General features: G+C 39.8%; 1 protein-coding gene across 1 annotated transcript in view; it reads left to right on the top strand.

Moving 5' to 3' along the window:
* The window catches only part of KCNH7 (potassium voltage-gated channel subfamily H member 7), a 345,986-nt gene that overhangs the window by 273,398 nt on the left and 53,685 nt on the right, over nt 1–18,903 (top strand). The window contains exon 8 of the mRNA XM_070956966.1: nt 871–1,270. Coding sequence (XP_070813067.1) covers nt 871–1,270 — 400 coding nt within the window. The remainder of the gene's footprint in view (nt 1–870; nt 1,271–18,903) is intronic.

The raw sequence follows: 18,903 nt of genomic DNA on the forward strand, positions 1-18,903 counted from the left end.
GCAGTCAGCCAGCAGTCAGCAGAAGTAGCCTGCAGTACTGCACTCTAACCACTGTGCCACCGTGGCTCAAAAAGTAGGGAAAGGGACCCGCAGAGGTCAGTGATGCAATGGGAGTTACTGCATCATTGACTGACAACCCATGAAGTATGTGCAGCATTCTGGTCTAAAGATGTGTGATGCAACTCCCACGGTAGGCTTGGGTCTGATCATTTCTTAGATCTTTAAGGAATCTAACCCAAGCTGGCTTTGTACTGTATGAAAGAAGCAGTAACTCTAATAAATGAAGGATGTATGTATTTCTGTACCAAAGTAAAATTCAATGTACTTAATGAGGTTCTTTTGTTGGTAAGTTAATTGTGAAACTGCAGACTAAAGTGCATGGAGATTGCCTAAAAGGGTTCCTAAGAACTTAAATCTTCTAAGTAGGCATCATGAGGACCCAAATTGTTGGGGGCAATATGCTGACTCTGTAAACCGTTTAGAGAGGGCTGTAAAGCACGGTGAAGCGGTATGTAAGTCTGAGTGCTATTAATATTCTTCACAGGACCTATGACCTTTGGTACGAGACCATATTTGTAAACCAGGGGTTCCCAACCAGGGATGCAAAACGATATTGCAGGGGGTGCGAAAACTTGGGTTTAGAAATTTCAAAATTATAGTGTATATGCATAACTATATGCATATAATTATTTACTTTTGTAAGGGGTGCGAGAATATATCAGAAGCGTTTTTAGGGATGCGGGGTATAGAAAAGGTTGGGAAACCCTGTTGTAAACAGACTATTGTAATTTCACCTAAGTTGTTTTCCTTATTCTCCTCTTTCGCATCTGAGCTAATGCCTAATATGCACTGTGGTTTCTGTTTCTGCAGACAACAACTCTCATTGGCCTTCTGAAGACAGCCCGTCTACTGCGTTTAGTGAGGGTTGCCCGCAAACTGGACAGATACTCGGAATATGGTGCGGCTGTCTTGATGCTACTGATGTGCATATTTGCACTCATTGCTCACTGGCTGGCTTGCATTTGGTATGCCATTGGGAATGTTGAAAGGCATTACTTGTCTCGCAAAATCGGTTGGTTGGACTCCCTGGGACAGCAGCTGGGAAAACATTACAATCGGAGTGATGGCAGCTCAGGACCATCCATCAAAGACAAATATGTCACCGCACTTTATTTTACCTTCAGCAGCCTGACCAGTGTAGGATTTGGAAATGTGTCTCCAAATACCAACTCAGAGAAAATCTTTTCTATTTGCGTCATGCTGATTGGCTGTAAGTAAGCAGTGCTTTTCTTTTTGCTTTTTTGCTTTTTTTATACTTCCTCGCTAATTTACTGATGAATTTCTGAACTGTTTGGCTTGTTAAGTACTCAAAACAGATTTAACAGATTGAAAGAACGTGTTTGCAAAGTGAAGACTGGGAAAAAGTTCTGTGGGGCATGCACTTTTAAATGTATTTTCACGCAAACGTTTTGCCACTGTTCATTTCGAACGTCACCTTTCAAAATTCTCTGGTTCTGGGGAAACATCTCATCCAAAATTCTGGATGTTTTTCATTCTGAGGTTTCACAGCAATTAGAATTTTTAGGGGAATTTACTTCTGCTCCTAAATCAGTAGCCTATACTTTTTTATAGAAAAAAAATATGAAATTAATATTATTTATTTATGCTCTCTATAGACTAAATAAGATTAAGATCCAATCTTGATAGGGATGGTTTACAACTTATGAAAATGGAAGATTTGCATTACAACATATGAAACTGGCTTTGAAAAAGATTACTGCTTAAAGAATATTCCATAAGCATTGATTGCAATCACTTTGCTATTAGAGATGCAGCTTTAGAATGTTAATTCATATAGTTTAGACTTGTTCTTTTATTGGTTCGTGTTCTCTGAATTGATCATTGTATATTAAAGAAGGATAGTTCTTCTTGGCTATTTGTAATCTACTGACATGAAGGATTTTGGATTTTTCAAAGGGAAAAAATAATACAGGATGCATTTGCCTAATTACAAAATAATCTTAAATTTACCTGCATTAAACCAGGAATCAATACCTCCAGCACAATTTGTATTCCAGATAAGATTCAGTAGCACTTTTCCTTTTAAAAATTAGCCACTGTCTTCAGGTTATTTATAGCACCTCTTAAGGAACTGTTCACACTTAGAATCCTTTTAAAGGTCAACTTGCAATCTTTTGGCACCGTGTGAGCTGTATAGACCCTATTGATCTTTGTATAGCTCAATTTAATTTAGTAGATATTTGGTTGGCTTTCTTATCAGTGAAAGCGCCAATTTGGTGCAGTGGTGAAGGAATCAGGCTAAAAAGCAGGAGTCTGTGAATTCTAGACCCATACTGAGCACAAAGCCAGTTGTGTAACCTTGGGCCAGTCACTCTTTCTCAGCCTAGGAAGGAAGCAATGGCAAACCACTTCTGAAAACCCTTGCCAAGAAAATTGCATGGACTTGTGTAGGTAGTCTTTGGGAATTAGACACAACTGAATAGAAGAAAATAAATTAGTCGTAATATTATCATCAACAATTAACTATATATAAGTGGTGGACAAAAGCACAATTAACATATATATAAATATCTGTACAATAAAAGGGAGGCAGAGGAAGAAAACAAAATCTTCAATTATTGTACATTTATTCATGGAAAATCTGGATGAGAAGATAAATTTGAACAAGCATACTAAATATATAATAGAAGGTGCTTCACAGGGAAAGTGTATTTGCACAGGGCAGATGGTACAGCAGAAAATAACACATTGATGAGCACAAGCCCCATTCTTGGCAGACACTAATTACCCCTGATGTGTAAGTTGTGAGTTGGTAGCGAAACAATCGTATTACCATGTCCCCCTAAAATAAGCCCTAACCAGAAAATAACCTAGTCTGATTTTACTGTGCTCCTAATATAAGCCCTACCCCCCCCCCCAAAAAATAAGCCCTGGTTAAGGTCGTCATCAGCTGGGGTGTGTGGTCAGCACCAGAGGTGGCAACAGCACGGGGGCCGATGATGTCTGGCAGCAGCCATAGCTTGCGTAATGCAGGTAAGTTGATTACCTGTCCAAGCAGCTGGTGGAGGCAGAGGCGAGGAGGCACATGATCTGGATGCGCCATGCAGGCCACGGGAAAGCCAAGAGTCATGCAGCCACACAGCCTCCTGCCCCGTTGTGCCGCACAGATCATGGGCAAGCCAAGAGTCGTGCAGCTGTGCAACCTCCTGCCCCGTTGCGGCCCAGTTGTGCCCTGCGGGCTGCGGGAAAGCCAAGAGTCATGCAGTACCACAACCTCCTGCCCTGTTGTAGCCACAAGCAGGAGAAGTGGCTAGCCCCCAAAAATAAGCCCTAGTGTTTATTTTGGAACCCCAAAAAATATAAAACCAGGTCTTATTTTCAGGGAAACACGGATAATATTATATAGACATGCATTGCATCTGGTAACCTGTTTTGCTATGACATTAAATTAACTTAATCCTTGAGTGCTACTGAAATCTCCTTAGTTTAAACATGTATTGATTATTAAATGTGTAAACAGCTTTCTCTTGGAATAGCCAGCCTGCAGTAAGAACAAAAGCTTGGAAAAGTTCAATTTGATTGAAACCAGTCTGGAATGGGCATATGATGAAGACCTTAGCTTATTATTGTTGCTAGGTGGCTGCTCCTTGTGTATTGATCTTGAGGTCCTCACTGGATTTCTCATGCACTTCAGGAGATGATATGCTAGAAGAAACAGCTAGAGTGCCGTCGAAAGAAGTAAATCTAACAAAAAAAATAGTAAAAGCCCATATTAGGGATTACAAAGTGGCAATAACAGCAGTAAAACATAGCTATTTTTCTACCGTTATCACATCCACAAATAGCTATCCAGCAGCCCTTTTTTTAAAAGTGGCTTATTCCTTGCTAGGGAGCAGCATTTCACAGAGTCATCTGTATATTCACTGCAAGGAATATTCTAGACACCTGAAACGCAAATCCACTCAGAGTTGGATTCCACCTGGAAAATCTGTTGAAATAATTAAAACAAGATCCTTGTGTGATTACCGGGGTGAGTTTGAACTTGTAACTCATGAGGAAAGTGAACCAGGTCTTTAGGACTGCTGTCCTGCCCACCTATTTACATGTCAGCCCTGGCTGATGAAGGCTGTCCAGAAGTTTATGGGTGGTGAGGCTCCATGCCATAGTATCTGCTTGAGGGATGGGTGGTCTCACCTGCTTTGAAAAGGCCTCCTCAAAAAGCTATCACTGGATCCAAACATTTTTTTCTAGGCAATTTTCCCCCAATTTTCCCTTTGAGAGAAAGTTGTTGAGAAGGTAGTCAGGCTACAGCTTCAGAGGGCGCTGGAGGAAACAAATTATCTAGACCCTTCCCAATCAAATTTCAGACTGAAACATAACACTGAATCAGCATTAGTTGTGGTTGCTGGTGATCTCTGGTGGAGCTGCGATGATGATAGTGCATCCATTTTGACTCTTTTCGATCTTTCAATACCATCAAGCACGGCATCCTTTGGGACCACGTACAGGGTTTAGGAGTAGGAGATATAGTATTGTGATGGTTCACTTCCTTCCTCTGGGGTCAAAAATTATTAATAACAACATGTAAGTGCAATGGTAATAACAATAACATTCAATAAGAAATAATTATCATCATAAAAGTATTAACAGAGCAAATAATTAAACCTCCAATGACATAAATACACGTCACCAATATAAGATTAGTATAGAATATGCAGGATAACCTCTGCCTCTTGTCTTTCCTTAAACTTTTCAAGATTTCAGCTTTAAACCAGTAGTGAAATCCAAATTTCTTTACTACCAGTTCTGTGGGCGTGACTTGGTGGGCGTGGTGTGGTTTGGTGGGCATGGTTTCCGCTACCGGTTCTCCAGAACCTGCTGGATTTCACCCCTGCTTTAAACAATTTACCAAATGAATTTAACTTATTCATTATTATTTTTATAAGACATTATAGAAGAAAGTAAGATCATTCCTCTTCACTGACATTCCTGGGCCTTTAAGACGTCCCTTGTGAATGGCTCAGATATGTGCAGTGTATTGAAAAACCCCTACTCTGCAAAAGTTTATGTTAACTAGGTCTATCTTGGGCATGGCAAGGAGACCTACTTCCATCTGTGTCATCCTCCTTTTGAAGTGTTGTTCAAACAAAGTCCAGTTTCAAGAACATAAGAAAGAACAGGGAGCTTGAAGTTACCCATTAAGTGTAAGAGTTACATAGCAACACTTAGGTCACCTTGTCATAAGTTTTCCCAAGTGGGAAGTGTTTCATTTCTACTGAAACTCTTGTCATTATTTCTATTTTTGCTTTCATACATGCAGTATCTACAGTAGGCTATAACTTCTAACCAACCTTGGCTGATCTCAATAAGCTAAGCTGGTTGGAATTGGATATGGGGACATCAGGAAACGACAGAGGAGTAGGTTGGAAGGCAATCAGGTCTCTAAGTACTTGTAAAGAAAATCTCATGGATGGGTCTACATAGTAAACAGAAGGAAAATTCAAAATGAAAGAATCAGTGTCGTGTAGTAGTTAAGATATTGGACTAGGATATAGGGCTTTTCTGCACAGCAGGCTTCAATTCCTTATCTTCCATGTAAATTAGCTGAGAAATGATGTTAATAGAAAGTCTTTCCAGATTTCAGTCCTTTCTTCACTTTTGGCCACAGGGCTGGTCAGGTATTCTGTCCAGACTACAGTTACCACAGCCCCCGCTTCTCCTCCTCTCCCTCTCCCTTCCATGCCAGGGAAGTAGCATTACTTACTTTCCTTTATGTGGGCAAGCATTTTGAGTACTGGTGAAGAAAGAAAACCTAACATTTTTACAGTCCTTCTTGTCAATGGAATTGAAGAAAAAATGTGGAAGAACTCTTGCCAATGTTATCCACTTTTTAAACTGTTCCTTCCTCCCCTTGAACATAAAATCCCAAAGTTCCATCCTTTTATAGGAGATAAGTCACCTGCCCAGTCGGAGATGCCTGGAAAAGCAGAAACTGAGGGAGTTGAGGGATGCCCAAGAGAGCACACATAGCCAATTGAAACAGGCATTTGTTGTAAAGTGGAAGGAAAAAGTTTGCACCAGTGGAGAGAGAAAGGAGGCAGAGCAAGAAGACATAATGTTTATCTTCCCAGCAATCTAGGAACAGGCTGAAGATGACATCATTCATCCTGCCTTTCCAAAATAGTAGGTGGCTACCTTCGCTCTGGGGCAATCAAGGAAGTGCAGCTCAGTCCTGAAAAGAATCAGAGTCACATCGACACTTAACCATGAAAACTCTCTGGATGTCTCTAAGCTAGTCATAATCTTTCAACCCAACCTATTTCAGACTAGCAAGCAGACATAAAATGAAGAGAAATCCCCTGTATCCTTCTAATGTGGGATGCTGCCACATCTAGTTATTACTTCTGGCTTTGCTTCCTTTATCCATCTGATCCAATCCAATCCACTGAGTTGGACACAACTGAATGGATATCCTCCTCCTCCTCCTCCTCCTCCTCCTTCTTCTGCTTCTTCTGCTCCTCCTCCTTCTCCTCCCAAAATCCAACCAAACTCATTGAGTGCTTGGAAATAGAAACCTTTTCTCTTGTGTGGAGCCCTTCTTAAACTTTGTTTAAGAAATAGGTGGGCATTCTTGGCACTGCAACCATCTGTCCACATGGATCCTATTAGGAAGGCAAGAACTCATTAAATAAACTGTTTTCTTGGTAAAATGCCTTGCCATACCCATAAAGGATGAGGGAGAAAAATTCTAAAGCAGGATTTTCTTGTATTATTTTAAACCGTTTAAGCATGTATGTGAGAAAAATCAACTTGTAAGATCTGACACCATCAGCTGGCCTTGTGATATCAATGTCACAGGAGGAAGGAAACCATTTGATTTTTAAAAAACATAAAATATTAGGAAAAAAATCTTAAAAGTACTGCTTTGGGGCAGTAAGCAACTCCCGATCACATTGTGCACTCAGGGAATGCAAACCATTGGTGAGTTTCTACCGGTTCACCCCAGTTCGGGCGAACCGGTAGTGGCAGTGGTGGGAGGCTCCACCCACCTGCCCGGACGTCATCATGGATGCTCTGCGCATGCACAGAAGGTTCTGCACATGCGCAGATGCGCCATGGGTGCTCACAATTCCAAACCAGTAGTGAAGGTAAGTGGAACCCACTACTGATGCAGACCACAAGACTTGCTTTGGGAAACCTATTTAAAAAACATGCAAAATGTTTTTGCTTGGGGACAGTAGTTCATTAATTTGAAGAATCCCTGAAAGAGGTACATAAAGACTGCAAGTCAATAATCTGAGTCTCAAAAGCTTTAAAGAGGACACACTATTACAGTTCTATAGTGTCCTTTAATTCCTCTGTGGATCAACCCTGCTCTACTGGAAAAATGCAGGAAAAAGTAGGGCAAGCTTGGTCTGCTTGACATGTAGCAGAAGACAGCTTGTGTCCTATCTTTGACTTCACTTTATTTTTCTGAATTTCAACCACTATAGATATTGAAGGGAAAAATGTGTATCTGTGAATAGCTGATTAAGAAATTGTTTCATTTCTGTTTAATTCGTCCTTATTCATAACCCTTTTAGCACCTTTAATCCATCAAGCACTATTAGATAAAGCCTTTTGTGAATTTCCTTGTCAAGGCAGGACAATTAATTGTGTGGTTATGTCTTACCAGTTAAAATACTCGTAAGGATGAAAAATTACAACAGTTTCTTCTAAGTTGCTCCTTTGCCTAGCGACAAAAAACAAAGTTTTTCCTTATGAAAGCCATACAAAACTTTTTCTGGAAAACCTTCTCAAAAGAGTTGTGCAAAAAAGTACAAGCAAATGTACAAAAATGGGCAAAATGAAAAACGAACCCACAGATTTCTTTTGCTAACCCTAATAGTCTGTATCAGGGGTGTCAAACTCATGGCCCGTGGGCCAGATACGTCACATGCTGGCTCCGCCCCCGCCCAGTTTAGCGAAGGGGAAAAAAGTCCCGATACATCACGTGACAATGCCGTGACAATGCCGTGACAATGCGGGTTTGACATCCCTGGTCTATATTGTATGCAGAATAAGTGAATTATCAGCTAACTTTATTAGTTAATTCCTTGTTTCCGATTTATAATGAGGAAGAGAAGAGACATAGTTGTGACAGGCTATCTTCATCACTGATAAAATTATACAGCAGTTATGGCTAAGAATGAGATGCCCACCAATGACATAGAATTTGTATCAATTCTGTAATTCCGTTACTTCTGATTACTTATCAGTTATCCCTGTTTATGTAAGGGAACGCTTTCTCTGCCGTGAGGATTGATTGGTTGAATCTCCACAATCACAGCCCAAAACCCTGGATTTTTTAAAGATGCAAGTTCTGGAACTCTCAGGACCTTCAAATTTATTTTTAAGCCACGTTAAAACCTTAATGTTCTATGTGAATATTATTGTTGTTCATTTATGTTGTTAGTAATAATACCAATAGTAAAATGCCATCTCCACTACACTTTATAAAAGATATTGAAAAGCTATTTGTGCAGGAGAGGAGATTTATTTTCTGTAGCTTAGGTTTTCAAGTTGATGCTGAGTCTTATATCCGTGGTATAAACAAGTGAGAAATTTGGTAGACTGAACAAATAACTTTTTAAAATGAGTATACTTAAGTCAACCGTATTAAAAGCTGGGGTGAAATGAAACTGTAATTTAGAAAGATGAACTTACTAAACATATGGACTAAAACATTAATGATGCCATAGCCCAGGGGTCCCCAAACTTTGCAGCTTTAAGACTTGTGGACTTCAACTCCCAGAATTGAAGTCCACAAGTCTTAAAGCTGCCAAGTTTGAAGACCTCTGCCATAGCGAGTGTAGGTGCTTCCAGATCAGGCACTAGTTCCGTCACTTTATCCGATTCATAAAATTTCTTCCTCTTGTAACCCTCTTTTTTCAACCACCATACATTATTTGTTAAAATTTGCCCAGGAGGCGAAAAAATGAATAACTACAAAACAGTATGCATTTTGATTGTAACTTCAAAAGCCCTCCATCTTGAAAGTACCTCTCAATGATCAAAGGGGAATTAGGAATCAGCCCAAAATTTGAGCTCTCCATTGTTCATTCTCCATACACAAAGTTCAGGTGTGGGTTTAAGTCCTGAAATTAATTATCAGGTGCAGAATATAGATCCTATAAGTTGGTGCCTTATAATGTTCAGAGAGGCAATAAAGTGGCAATAAGCCATTCTGAGTAATATAATAACTGTACCTCAAGATAAAGCTCAGGGGAAACAGGATCTCTTCTGGATCAGACCAAGGTCCATTTAATCTTATATCATATTTCCAAAAGTGACTAGTTAGACTTGTAGGGGCAGCTTATAGGATATGAAACAATTGGGTTTCATATCTTTATTTGCCCCTTTCCATAGCAATATGTATTCCAGTAATACAGTATTTGAGTCAAGAACTGGTGCGTGCTTTTTTATGTAGTTTAATGCAAACTCCGTAAGATAGGGTTGAAGCTACATATTGCTTCAGGATATACTTGTTTATATATTTTTCATTGAATCGCCTGACAATCAGTTTGATTGTCTGTCTCTTAAATGCTAGGAATATGGCAAGAAAAAATCCTCTCACAAACCACTATCATTATACCATTATATTGGTCTTAATTCCATTTATGAAACATGCACATTTATGAGAATTGGCAAGTGCAGTCTGTTATGTCAGACTTCACGTCAGGCATAGCAATACATTTCACCTCTCCAGAAACTCAACCCTTCATTCAGTAACTAGCTAACAACAGAAGCTTCATGGGTGAAATACAGCTAATTAAGCTGTTGTGTTACAGACAAGAAAGAATAGTCAGAAAACTGTTTGCAATAGTGGCAAATATCTGTAGCTCGTGTGTAGGATGAAGGTGAAAGTTCATTCTCCAAGCTTATAGGTTGGTTTCCGAATGTTTCATTAACAGGCTAGGTAACATCTTCATTGGAGTGTAGGGAATGTCAGTGTCCTTCTGTTTATAAGAGCTTCAGGTGTGAGTGTGTCAAGTGAGGATCTTGTGATGGGTCAGGATGAAAACCAACCCATACAATACACACACACCCCGACCAGCAGTTCACTTCCCAATGACCCTGACCTGATGTAACCTCCTTATCACAAGACTCACTGAGGACTCACACCTGACCCATCACAAGATCCTCACTTGACACATCCACACCTGAAGCCCTTATAAACAGAACACTGACAATGACATCCCCTAAACTCTGCTAGCCTGGTACTTAGCTAACTGGTATCATGTTGCCTAGCCTGATAACGAAACGTTCGGAAACCAACCAACAAGCTTGGAGAACGAATGGTATTCAGCCAGTTCGGACCAGTTCGGGCGAACTGGTAGCAGAGATAGTGTGTGGGACCGCCCATCCACCCCAGCGCTATGCCGTCCTATTTAGCCACGTTTTTGAGGCCGGGTGCATGCGCAGAAAGTGCACATGGGCACAAAGCGAGTATGGGCGCAAAGCGAGTGTGCGCACAAAGCGAGTGTGTTTGTGCGCAGCGAACCAGTGGTAACAATATCTGAAACCCACCTCTGCCCTTCACACTCCTCAGGAAACCATCTGTAGAGTTGTTGGGGATTTCAATTCAGCTAGAGTCCTTTTTAGAGGATGTGCTCCCCAAGCATATGCAAGTCACTAAGAAACAGAAGATCCCATTAAGAAAGTTGCTGTTATCGGAGAGCTTGTTTCATATAGTGGTAAAGCACCAGGCTAACAACTTGTGACTTCAAGTCGAACCTTAAGCACAAACCAGTTGACTGACCTTGGACCAGTCAGTCTCTGCTTAGGAAAGAAGCAAGGACAAATCACTTTTGAAATCTTGCCAAGAAAATTACAGGGAATTAACTAGTCCAGGTATTCACCAGGAATCAAAACTGACTCAAAAAAAAAAAAAAGTTCCTATTTCTACCACTAACCTTGCTGCTGGTTCCAGTCAGGTTATCCCCCATCTCAGTGGTGAAATCCAATTTTTTTTACTACCAGTTCTGTGGGCGTGGCTTGGTGAGCGTGGCAGGAGAAGGACACTGCAAAATCCCCATTCCCTCCCTATTCCAGGGGAAGGATACTGCAAAATCCCCATTCCCTCCCCACTCCTGGGGGAAGGATATTGCAAAATCTCCATTCCCACCCCACTCTGGGGCCAGCCAGAGGTGGTAGTTGCCAGTTTTCTGAACTACTCAAAATTTCCGCTACCGGTTCTCCAGAACCTGTCAGAACCTGCTGGATTTCCCCCCTGCCCCATCTCCCTGGGTTGGTTGGTTGGTTGGTTTTTTCCTCTCCAGGATGTATGGAGACTTGCTAGAGAAGAAAAGAACCTCACTGCTTTTCTATTCTCAAGTGGCAAGATATTGTTCTTCTAAGCAAGCCTCCACACTTATTGGATATAAGAAAAGGCCTAGGGCCGTTGATCTCGCTCTTGTGATCTGGCGAGATTCGGCCATGAATGGCGTGAATGAGTTTTTAATGTTTTTAATGTTTTTAATTTTTAAATGTTTTTTTAATGATTTTTAAAAATGTATTGTGAGCCGCCCTGAGTCTTCGGAGAGGGGCGGCATATAAATTGAATTAATTAAATTAAATTAAATTAATTAAATTAAATTAAATTAAATTAAATTAAATTAAATTAAATTAAATTATTAAATTAAATTAAATTAAATTAAATTAAATTAAATTAAATTAAATTAAATTAAATTAAATTAAATTAAATTAAATTATTAAATAGAAAACAAAATCTAAGGAAATTGGAATCCTTCACCCATCCTGCTCTTCTCCAATTCATTGCACCTGCTGTTAGGATAGGATAGGATAGGATAATTTTATTTCTATACCGCCCCTCTCCCGAAGGACTCAGGGCGGTGTACAGCCAGGTAAAAACACAATACAAATATCACAATTTAAATTTAAAAAATTATTAAAAGTATTACATTTAAGGCCAATTAACTAAAAAACCCAAAAATTTAAGAATTCCAAATTTAAAACTCAATTTATGAAGCTAGCCCTGCCTGTCGGAAGAGCAGGGTTTTAAGAGCACAGCGGAAAACTCGAAGGTCAGAGATCTTGCGTATGTCCGGGGGCAGTTCATTCCAAAGGGCAGGGGCTCCCACAGAGAAGGCTCTCCCTCTGGGTGTCGCCAGCCAACATAATTTGGCCGACGGCACCCTGAGGAGTCCCTCTCTCAGGGACTTTTACTTCCCCAAAATCATCCTTCTTGTGGGGACTGAACCACGCTGGCCTCTTTTTGGTTACTGGGGTAGCAGTCTTCAGAGCTTCGTGGCTTTCCTCTTAAGGACATTGCCGAGTGCAAAGAACTCTTTGGCAACTTGTGAGACTTACTGACCTTATTCCCCAGCAAGGTTGAAGGATTAGATGAGCTTAATGGAAAATCTCTTTATATCCCTGCAGTTAATTACTCTGCTTCAAGCATCCCTCCTCTGATTAGTGAAGGGAAGATAAAAGTTTAGACCTTCTGCTCTTTTGGCAGTAGGGAAGCTGCTGAAACACAAGGTAATGTCAGAAGCACCAGGCCATAAGTAAGAAGCATCTCTCTCTCTCTCTCTCTCTCTCTCTCTCTCTCTCTCTCTCTCTCTCTCTCTCTCTCTCTCTCTCTCTCTCTCTCTCTCTCTCTCTCTCTCTCTCCCTCCCTCCCTCCCTCCCTCCCTCTCTCTCTCCAGCTTTCCCCAGTAATTTGGCTCATTTCTAGGGGAAAACTGAGACCCTCCAATGTAACTTAGGGCCTTGTTCATTTTTATTTCTTATTTTTTATTTATTTATTTTTATATGCCGCCCTTCTCCGGAGATTCAGGGCGGCTTACAATGCGTTAAGCAATAGCCTTCATACTTCTGTATATTTTATACAAAGTCAGCTTATTGCCCCCACAAACCGGGTCCTCATTTTACCCACCTTAGAAAGGATGGAAGGCTGAGTCGACCTTGAGCCTGGTGAGAATTGAACTCGCAGTAATTGCAGGCAGCTGGATGTTAAATGCTGCCTTAGTAGGAGGCATTAGCCTCCTACGCCACTCAGGCTCCTCATTATGACCGTTATGTCTCAGCCTGCATCCACCCTTCAAACTTTTTATTTTTATTTATTTATTTTGTCGAGTACATATTAGATAATATATATAAATATTAGCATGAATTGAATACATAAAATGAATACAATTAAAGGGAACATTAGGACAGGGACGGTAGGCACGCTGGTGTTTTTATGCACGCACCTTACAGACCTCTTAGGAATGGGGTGAGGTCAACAGTAGCCAGTCTAAGGTTAAAATTTTTGGGGTTTTGGGATGAAACCACAGAGTCAGGTGGTACATTCCAGGCATTGACCACTCTGTTGCTGAAGTCGTATTTTCTGCAATTGAGTTTGGAGCAGTTCACTTTAAGTTTGTATCTATTGTGTGCTCGTGTATTGTAACTACTTTAGGTTGAAGCTAAAGTAGTCATTGACAGGTAGGACATTGTAGCAGATGATTTTATGAGCTATGCTTAGATCACACCGAAGGCAGTGTAGTTCTAAATTTTCTAAGCCCAAAATTTCAAGTCTGGTGGCATAAGGTATTTTGTTGCGAGCAGAGGAGTGGAGGACTCTTCTTGTGAAATATTTCTGGACATGTTCAATTGTATTAATGTCCAATATGCAGTGCGGATTCCAGACAGATGAGCTGTATTCAAGAATTGGTCTAGCAAATGTTTTGTATGCTCTGCATTGTAATATTACTGGAGAAGAAGCTATGCAAGATTAGGTTTACAACCCTTAATGCCTTTTTGATGATGTTGTTACAGTGAGCTTTGGCACTTAGATCATTTGATATGAGTACTCCGAGGTCCTTGAAAGAGTGAGGGTCATCTACAAGGTCGTGTCAACTCAGCTTGTATTTTGTGTTCTGATTCTTTTTGCCAATGTGTAAGACAGAGCATTTGTTGGTTGAGATTTGGAGTTGCTAATTTTTTGACCATTCCGACACAAAGTAGAGGTCTTTTTGAAGGGTGGCAGCATTGTTGGTGGACAAATAGGACAAATCAGGAAACAGATTGTAGAGGTCTTGCTGGAGATTTTACTTTATTGAAATAGGATTCAGTGACAGAACTTTGAAAGCCTGTTTGAGTGAGTTGGCTGGATTTTTCTCCATTATCTTTGAGAAATCCTAGAGAACAAATAAAGCTTTAGGGAATTTGAGATGCCAAATATTGTCCCCATCTTAAAAAGAGAGAAAAGATGCCAAATATTGTCCCCATCTTAAAAAGAGAGAAAAGAAACAGCGGTCAGTTACTCTGACATTGATGCCTAAAAAAATTGCAGTGAATCATAAAAATAATCTATAAACACTCTGAAAATAATGTATTACTTCCCAGATGACCGCATAAATGTATCAAAAATTAAGGCAACCATCGACATTAATTTTTTGATTAACTTCCTTAGTAATAAATTGTTGGGAGTCCTATAAATGCAACAGAGCTTGATTTTATCAAAGCATTTAATAAAATGATTATGCCATTGAGTTAGCGTTGATGCTTAATGACCACATTCTCTTCTCTAGGATGATCTATCCCCTAACCTAGTTTTTTAGATCTTCCAACAGACATGCAATATTGCTGTAATTGAGTCCATCCACCTTGCTAGTTGTCCTCTTCTGCTCTTTTCTTTCACCTTTCGGTATGGACTTCTTGAGAGAGCTAGTTCTTTGTGTGATGTGTCTGAAGTATAGTAATTGAGTCTGGTCATCTGTACCTTGAGTGAGAACCCTGATTGATTTGTTCAATTATTGTTTTCTTAGCTATCCATGACCTTCTCAGAAGTCTTCTGTAGCACTATGGTCCAAAAGCATCAAGACTCTTTCTATTCCGTTTCTTAAAAATCTACTTTCACTTCCATAGCCAAGATGGCGCAGTGGTTAGAGTGCAGCACTGCAGGCTACTTCAGCTGACTGCTAGCGGCAGTTTGGCAGTTCAAATCTCACCAGGCTCAAGGTTGACTCAGCCTTCCATCCCTCCGAGGTGGGTAAAATGAGGACCCAGATTGTTGGGGGCAATCAGCTGACTCTGTAAACCAGAGGGCTGTAAAAGCACTATGAAGCGGTATATAAGTCTAAGTGCTATTGCTATACTCTCTCACAAGAAAACCGTTGCCTGGATATTTGATAAAATACCCTGACCTATTAACAAACCATTTAAGTGTGGGCTGGATGGCATGATAATAAAATGGACAAATATGCAGTTTAATGTTTATTCAAAGGGTACTCATTAATGGAGAGCTATATATCAACTGGGATATCACAGCATTAATTTCTGGGACTGTAAAAAAACATTTTCCCTAGCTTAGAGAAAAGAGCTGAAAATCTTAATGTCATGGTTCCGAGTAATGCTCCCAACCAATTCAAGACTCTGAGGCCTTAGCTTCCTCAAAAATCCTGTTTATTGGGTACATCATATCGGCACAGTCAAAGGTGATGCTTTAATTTGACTATCTGCAGTGAAATTGATCTCCGAAGCTCCGTTTTCAGCTGTGACAGCCTCCTGCAACCCTCCGTCAGTGAAAACAAAGTGGCCCTTCCAAGCTCCGTTTTTGCTGGCAGAGGCACCACAGACTAGTCCTTCGCTGTTTACAGGGTGGCCCTGTGGGCCAGATCTAAGCACCCCATGGGCTGGTTCCGGCCCCCAGGCCTTGAGTTTGACACCCCTGACCTAATAGAACCTTCTAACACAAAGAGTCTTAATTGCAAGTCTCCCAGAGTTGCCCTGCGGTGAGATAGGCAGCAAATAAATGTAATAAATAAATAAATAAATAACCCTGTTATTTAATTTTATTATTAATTTAATAAATAAATAAATAACCCTCAAGAATAACTCTCAGTCAATGACATATCTAAACTTTATACATAATCGACTTTCTGCATTCCTCTGCCTTTTTCATTTCTGCAAGGCAGTAAAAATAGTACACTCTCATTTTGTTATATTAGATACCATAAATTACAAATGATCATTACATAATATACACCCCATTTTATAGTTTTCCATGAAGAATTTGAAGCAACTTTTCTAAGTGGCTAATATTTTCTAAGCATTGCCCTATAGGTGCTATGCAATCCTTGTATATTTTAATGAAATATAAAATTAGGTATCTGTAATTAAGGTAATATTTCACTTAAATATTCTGGCTTTAACACAATATTTTAGAACAGTAGCTTCCTCCACCCTACTCTTTGAAAATACAAGAATTGTTTGTACCATTGTGTCCAAAATTGTACCCACGTACAAGAATGATAAAATAATATTACAGCTATTGCTTATTTAGACTAACAAAAATTTTTAAACTGAAATAAATAATGTAATCCTGTCGTCCCTAAAAGGGTATATCAAAAGGTCTTGAATACTATGGGTGTGTCCTTTAATGGACAAAGAAAACAAATCTCTGAGTGGAACAAGAGGCCACTCCAGAGGAGCTACCCCAAAATGGGATCAGCTGGGACATATAGGAATGACTAAAGATTTGCAAATTCAAGACCCCTCATACTTCTGTCATACCTCCAGATGAGAATTAGACAGTGTCAGATATGATAGTATAACTTCCTCTTGTTGAAAGAAAACAGAAATGGACCCCACCTTCCCAACACGATTCAGCAGGACTTAGGGGGGAAAAAAACCTATTTTCATTTGAACTGAAAACTACAGAGATTTTCTGGGAGGAATCAGGAAATAGGTGTCATCAAGACAGAAAAGGGTTGTGCATGGGGGAAGAAATCACATTACACTTCATCCATTTTTCCCTGTAAATTGATTCTTTACTTCTTCTATCCACTCATATTATTCAGATGTAAATCCACTAACTTTAACTAAGAGTTGAAGGGAGGGGACTAAAAAATGCAAAAAAAAGCCTTGGTGCCTTGAATAGATCAGGAATGTGAATATTATATCCTAGGGAATGATAATTCTATGCCACAATATTTACATCATGACAGTCTTAGAGGAGACCTCCCTATATTCATTGCCTATGTCTCTAAAGCTTAAAGATCTTGAAGTAAAGATCCTGTGGCCCCTATGCCACATGTGGCCTCCTAGCACCCTAATTCTACTTCTCAAGAACAATAACAACCCTCCTCCCTCCAAAGGAAAAAAAAAAGGAATTATTCAGATATTTTTTTGCATCGGGAAGTGTAGGAGAACAACTGTCCCAGTTGGGAGAAGCGGTCAAACAGGGAATTAGTCTGTAATCATTACATAAGCACAAGAGGGCAAGGTCTAAGATACACACACCCTCCACCAAACGTTGTTGTACTTTATCTAGCCTTTCCCAGGGACAAGTTGTCAGTCTGGAAAGATTCCTGTGAATAGGGCATAAGACAATAAAGTAGCTAGTTTCAACTCTACATGTGGATTTGGTTGTTCAAGCCTTGGAAGGTAGTTGGTGCTTGGAAGGTAGTTTAAAATGACTTATGACACCCCTTGAGCTCCCTAAATATGGACACCTCCCAAAACTTTTTTCCCCCTACTTGTGAGGATTTAGAGGCAAATTAACCTGACCAATATTACTGTTGCACCAGTCTCTGTTTTAGGGGATTGACATTAAGTAATTTTATAAAAAGCTTGGTTATACCACAATTGCCCTTAACCAGGGCAGGCAAACCAAAAATAAATTGCTCACTCTGCTCTAAAAAAAATGGCAAACAGTTACAAATATCAATGGAACTGGAATGTGTTTTAAAAAGACGAGAAAAATGGTTCAGTCCTAAAATTGGTTGCCTCAGCGGTGACACATCATAGAACTGTTGTAATATTGCAAAGTGGTGTGTGGTGTTTTATCTATACTTGCCACCTTTTTTCCATTACCTTTATCCAAACCAATTATGGAGAAGACTACAGGAGACTTAAAAAAAAAAAGAACTTTCCACAACCACAGCATTGAATGCTTTCTTTGTGACTTCATGCCACCTTTATGTCCTTTTCTGTTTAGCTTTTTTGGAGCATTTTAAGGACATGTATAATCCAAGCAACATTAAGTGCTTTAAAGGTGAAGTTAGATGTCAGTCTGGTGAAACTAAACTCAGTGCAAATAGGTACATGTTCCAAGTATGTGTTCAAATCCACAAAGTCAGTACAATACTTTGCAGAACAAACTGAATCATAAATGAGGTCATCTATATTTTAGCCAGGCATATTTCTTGTTGTTTGTGGTCATGCAGACTTGAGCAACTAGATGATTGGAATAAATAGTGTTTACATTTACTGATTAGCATGTAAGAATCTCCAGGTTATTAGGTATATTTGATGGCAAGAACCGAACCCAAAATATTTGTAGGCAAATTGTATATCATGAGACTAGAAATAGTCTGCTCCAATTTTCTAATATTTCAGCAATTTGTATCTATTGGGGACTGATTATACTGGATTCATCTTTTTTTTTTTTATTTGATTTATATGCCACCCTTCTACGGAGACTCAGGGCGGCTTACAGTGCTTTAAGCAATAGCCTTCATACTTTTGTATATTTATACAAAGTCAGCATATTGCCCCCACAAACTGGGTCCTCAATTTACCTACCTTAGAAAGGATGGAAGGCTGAGTCAACCTTGAGCCTGGGGAGATTCGAACTAGCAGTAATTGCAGGCAGCTGAATGATAATAATAGGCTATTAGTCTGCTGCGCCACCGGGCTCTTTCAGGGCCTTGCCCTGTCTACTCCCAAATCTACTCCATTTAGTAGATTCCTCTGAAGCAAAGTTGAGGGCAACTAAAGGAAAATCCACTTGCGCAGCCAGAACTCTGTTGGACGCAGTCCAATGAAAAACAGAACTTCTCTTCTGACCAACTGTTTTAAATACTTAATGTTGTTTGGCCTCTTATATGA

The sequence above is a fragment of the Pituophis catenifer genome, unplaced genomic scaffold, assembly GCF_029215685.1.
Source record: "Pituophis catenifer annectens isolate HBS135680 unplaced genomic scaffold, rPitCat1.0.hap2 SCAF_1, whole genome shotgun sequence".
NCBI lineage: Eukaryota > Metazoa > Chordata > Lepidosauria > Squamata > Colubridae > Pituophis > Pituophis catenifer.